At 44.3% G+C, this 3,977-nt stretch overlaps 1 protein-coding gene across 1 annotated transcript in view; it reads left to right on the forward strand.

The window, feature by feature from the left end:
• Nucleotides 1–927: 927 nt before the first annotated feature.
• CAPZB (capping protein (actin filament) muscle Z-line, beta) overlaps nucleotides 928–3,977 on the forward strand; it is a gene marked incomplete at its 5' end in the record, with an annotated part of 32,143 nt that continues 29,093 nt past the window's right edge. Inside the window, one exon of the mRNA XM_008943599.1 lies at nucleotides 928–1,049. Coding sequence (XP_008941847.1) covers nucleotides 928–1,049 — 122 coding nt within the window. The remainder of the gene's footprint in view (nucleotides 1,050–3,977) is intronic.

Here is a 3,977-nt window from a genome sequence, read left to right on the forward strand (position 1 = left end):
TGGATGCAGTGCTCTGGGTGGGGTCTCCTGAGAGTGGAGATGGGGGGAGGATCCCCTCCCTCACTCTGCTGCCCATGCTGGGGCTTTCTGGCCTGTACCTGCACGTTGCTGGCTCATGTTGACCCTTCAAACAACACCCCCAAGCCTTTCCCCTCAGGGCTGGGCTCAATCCACTCCATGCCCAGCCTGTATTTGTGCTTGGGATTTTCCTGGTGAGGGGGCTGCCATCAGCTCCAGAGCCAGGGGGTGGGACTGGTGTGATTTGCTCGTGCTTGCTGGCTCCAGGCTGTAACATGTCATCTCCTGGCAGGACATCAAAGCCCCTCTGCCATGTCAAAAGCAGCTCTGGTAGTCGTTCTCCACGTGAAGTGCAAGGAGGCAGCTGGGATTGTGACTCCTTGAAGAGCTACCTGTGTAGGAGAGGTTTGATTTCTCCGTGTGCACGCACACAGACACACACATGTTTTTATTGGCCAACGTGGTCATGTTTGGCCAGCTGCCTGGAAACTCTTCTGAACTCTGCCCAAAGTGGGAACTTGTGAAAAATAGATTCTGGTGGAGGCATGGCGTGTTCTGTTAGCAGCTCCCTCTTTTCTGCTCCACTATAAATATTGACCTTTTTCATCAGTCCTTGACAATCCCTTTGCTGGCCGTCCTTGGCAAGGAGCTGACTTTGGGAATGTATATATTGTATATATTTAACTGTACTGGACCACACTGGTGGTTAGGTAATCTGAAATTATTGGAGGTGGGAGCAGAGGGTTGTGTTATAACTGAAGTGCAGCTTGCTTTTTGGTGTGTTTTTTTTAAAGGGTTTGTGGCTTTGGGACTGATGTGGGTTGTTAATAACAAAATCTGTCCTTAGGGATGCCAGTCTCTTTTAACCTTAATGTGCTATTCTCTCTTCCCTCCCTGTTGTTTCCTTAGGTCCCAAGCCTCTGTGAAGATCTCCTCTCCTCTGTTGACCAGCCATTGAAGATTGCACGAGATAAGGTGGTAGGAAAAGACTATCTATTGTGTGACTACAACAGAGATGGAGACTCATATAGGTGAGTTGTGTCCAGAGCAAGGAACTGATGGGTTTACTTGTGAATAAGAGCTATGGACAAGCACTGCAGTCCCTTCTTTTTACTCTTAGGAAATTTAATGATTAAATTCTCCTCTGCCGTGGTGCTGGGACTGTTCCAAATACTCTTTATTTGAGTAAGACATTGATTATGAGAATTTTTCTTATTTCTCTGATGTGGACACTCCTGAACACCTTCCCCTGCAGACCACCATGGAGCACTGCAGCCTTGGATAACGTGCTTGTCTGGCTGCTAATCTGATGACCTTTGCAAGGCAGGTCTCCACAGTCTGGCTCCAGAACAAGATGTGTTTTGTCCTACAAACCACAGTGTTTCTGCACGTTTTCTTTGCTGGGGTTTGCAATCAGTCATTGAAGCCTAAAATGTGATGATGTTATCCTGTTAAAGGGGTGACTAGCACGTTTCTCTGAGGCTTTCTGTAGCATAGTTCTGTCTGAGAGAAGAAATGACCATGATGGCCTTGATAGGAAATGAATCCATTGTTTTTAGCAGGGCTGTGAAATCATTGGAATGGATTTACAAGAGAAAAGAGATGATGCAAGCAGTCAGTTTAAACAAAATCATCATCTGCTGGTACAAAGCAGGGGGGACTTGCCAGCTGGGAAAGGCTCTTTCACTTGTGTTCTGCAAGGGACTGAGCTGGACTTCAGACCTGCAATGTCATTAGTTCTGTAGGAAAGTCTTGGCCCAAGGTTTTAGCAAAGAGGAGGAATCCCTTCCTACCAAAATAGCTCATTGATTCTGAGGGCTGGAGACAAAACCAATGGAAACATTTGAACAGTGTGAGCTGGGTGTGATTATAATGAAACTGGAAGTGGAAGGGGCTGTAATACTGGAATGATATAATGAGTTTCCAGTGTTTTGGCTGCCACTTTGAATGCAGTCAGACTTTGAATATTTGTATTCTATATGTTGCCATTAGGATGATTTCAGCTGAGTGACAGTAATGCAACTATTTGTTGAGTGATTCCTCCCCCTCCCCTATTTTTTTTTCTACATGACCTGACTTTTCTTAATGACTGTAGTGACAGTGGCCTCGTTCCAAATATTTAATTAAAAACCACAGAGATAGAGTCCAGAGACCTTTGCAGATATTGCATCAACTGGCTTTTATCTCTCCCCTTCACGAGGGTGCTAGGCTGTGAAGTAATGACCAGCATTCATCTTCTGTCCTGAGTTAACAGCTCAGCCCTTCTGCTGCTCCTGGCTGTGATCACAGGGGTTACATCTCTGGCTCTCCATGCAGCTTCAGTGGAAGAGCTTGTGGTTTTAGGGCTAATGATTGGAACTGTTCTACAGTGAGAATGTGGCTTTGCTGTGTGCAGATTTGCAGGGGTGTTTTACGTTCATCTGGCCCTGATGTTTCAGGAATTTTGATGTTTCAAATTGGCATTCCAGGAAATATTTTAACACTTCTTTTTTTCCTTTGGCTCAGGCCATCATTGCAGAAGCAGGTAAGCTTATAAAGGATTCTGGATTAATTAGTTCTGATTGCTTTGAGTTGTAGGCAAGGTGCTTATCTAAACTGAGGGTGTTTCTGTAGGTGATTCACACAGAGACCATGCTGAGATTCATTTTGTCCTAGAAATAGGAGAGTGTCACTGATAACAGCTGCAAAATTTGACAGTGCCTCAGGATTATGGCCAAGTGTAAATCTGAAGTCTTTAAAAATATATGACCTGTTGCAGTGGGCCAAGAAATAAGAAGATCTCTAAGGTTGAAATGTTCACTCGTGTTCTTTCAGGTACTAGTCTAACACTGAAAATTTGTTCAGCTCTCTACAAAAGAATCTTTTAAAAGCATTTATGCATTAAGCTGCTATGGCTACATTAGTTAGTTGCTGTAGTCATAACTATTATTCATTTAATCAGTTTGAAATTAGTAGCTAGAACAGTTTTCTAGCTTCTGCCTTCCACAAGATGGACTCGTGCAGCAGCATCTCTTGCAGATGCCAGGGAAGGGATTGGATCCTGGATTTCATGCAGGTTTTTCAAGAGATGCTCTCTCAGAAAAGCTGGGATACATTTCTTGCAGTCCCCTGGCAGCCTGTTGAGGCTGATGACAGGATCCTCTGTCACCAGTGGCAGGGGAGATGTGACAAGGCACTTGTTGAGCCATCCTGTGACACACTGGGACAACTGCCAACACTTGCTGCCCCTCTGTGTTTCCTCAGAGCTTGGGGCAGCCCTTTCTCTAAGGTTAGATCATGTTTGCCTCTGAAATTTGCTCAATCTCTTTCTTTCTGAGAAGGTATTTAAATATTAAGCAGGAGGACTTGAAAATCACTTCCAAACCTTCAGGATTGATTAAGTAGTGGGGTTTCAGGAAAGCTATTCCATTTGTTCATCTAGAACAGGCACAAGGTATTAATTGCTGGCATTAAAGTCTGTAAGGCTTTTGATTCAGGAGTTCTGGATTGAAGTGATTCTTCCTTCTGGAATTGATTGGTCTCAGCTCTCTTCAGTGAAGTAAATTCTTTCCTTCAGCACAAAGCAAAAGCCTTTGAAAGCTGAGGAACACTAACATGAGCATGTGTTAATCCCATTCTGTGCCTCTGCTCAGACACAGTTACTCATACCTCATAAAATCTGAAGTTGTTACTGGGAAGTGGCTCTTGCACTAATCAATTAGGCCAAAACCTAGGAGGAGTTCACTGTGCTTCTAAAAGCTTTTGATATTTCCACAAAGATTTTTTTCAGAACCACACAGTCAATTAGAAGCCCCAAGAAATGTTATTCCCTGCCTGGGACGAGCCACAGCTCCAGTTACTGCACACTTCAAACTGAGCACCAGTGCTCCTCTGATTGGAGAGGCTGCTAATTGCATTTCTTTTAATACTAATCCAAGGGTTTCAAAGCATTCTGCAGACAGCTGAGCCTCACACTGCTT

This window comes from Merops nubicus, unplaced genomic scaffold (genome assembly GCF_000691845.1).
Source record: "Merops nubicus isolate BGI_N331 unplaced genomic scaffold, ASM69184v1 scaffold27257, whole genome shotgun sequence".
Classification (NCBI taxonomy): domain Eukaryota; kingdom Metazoa; phylum Chordata; class Aves; order Coraciiformes; family Meropidae; genus Merops; species Merops nubicus.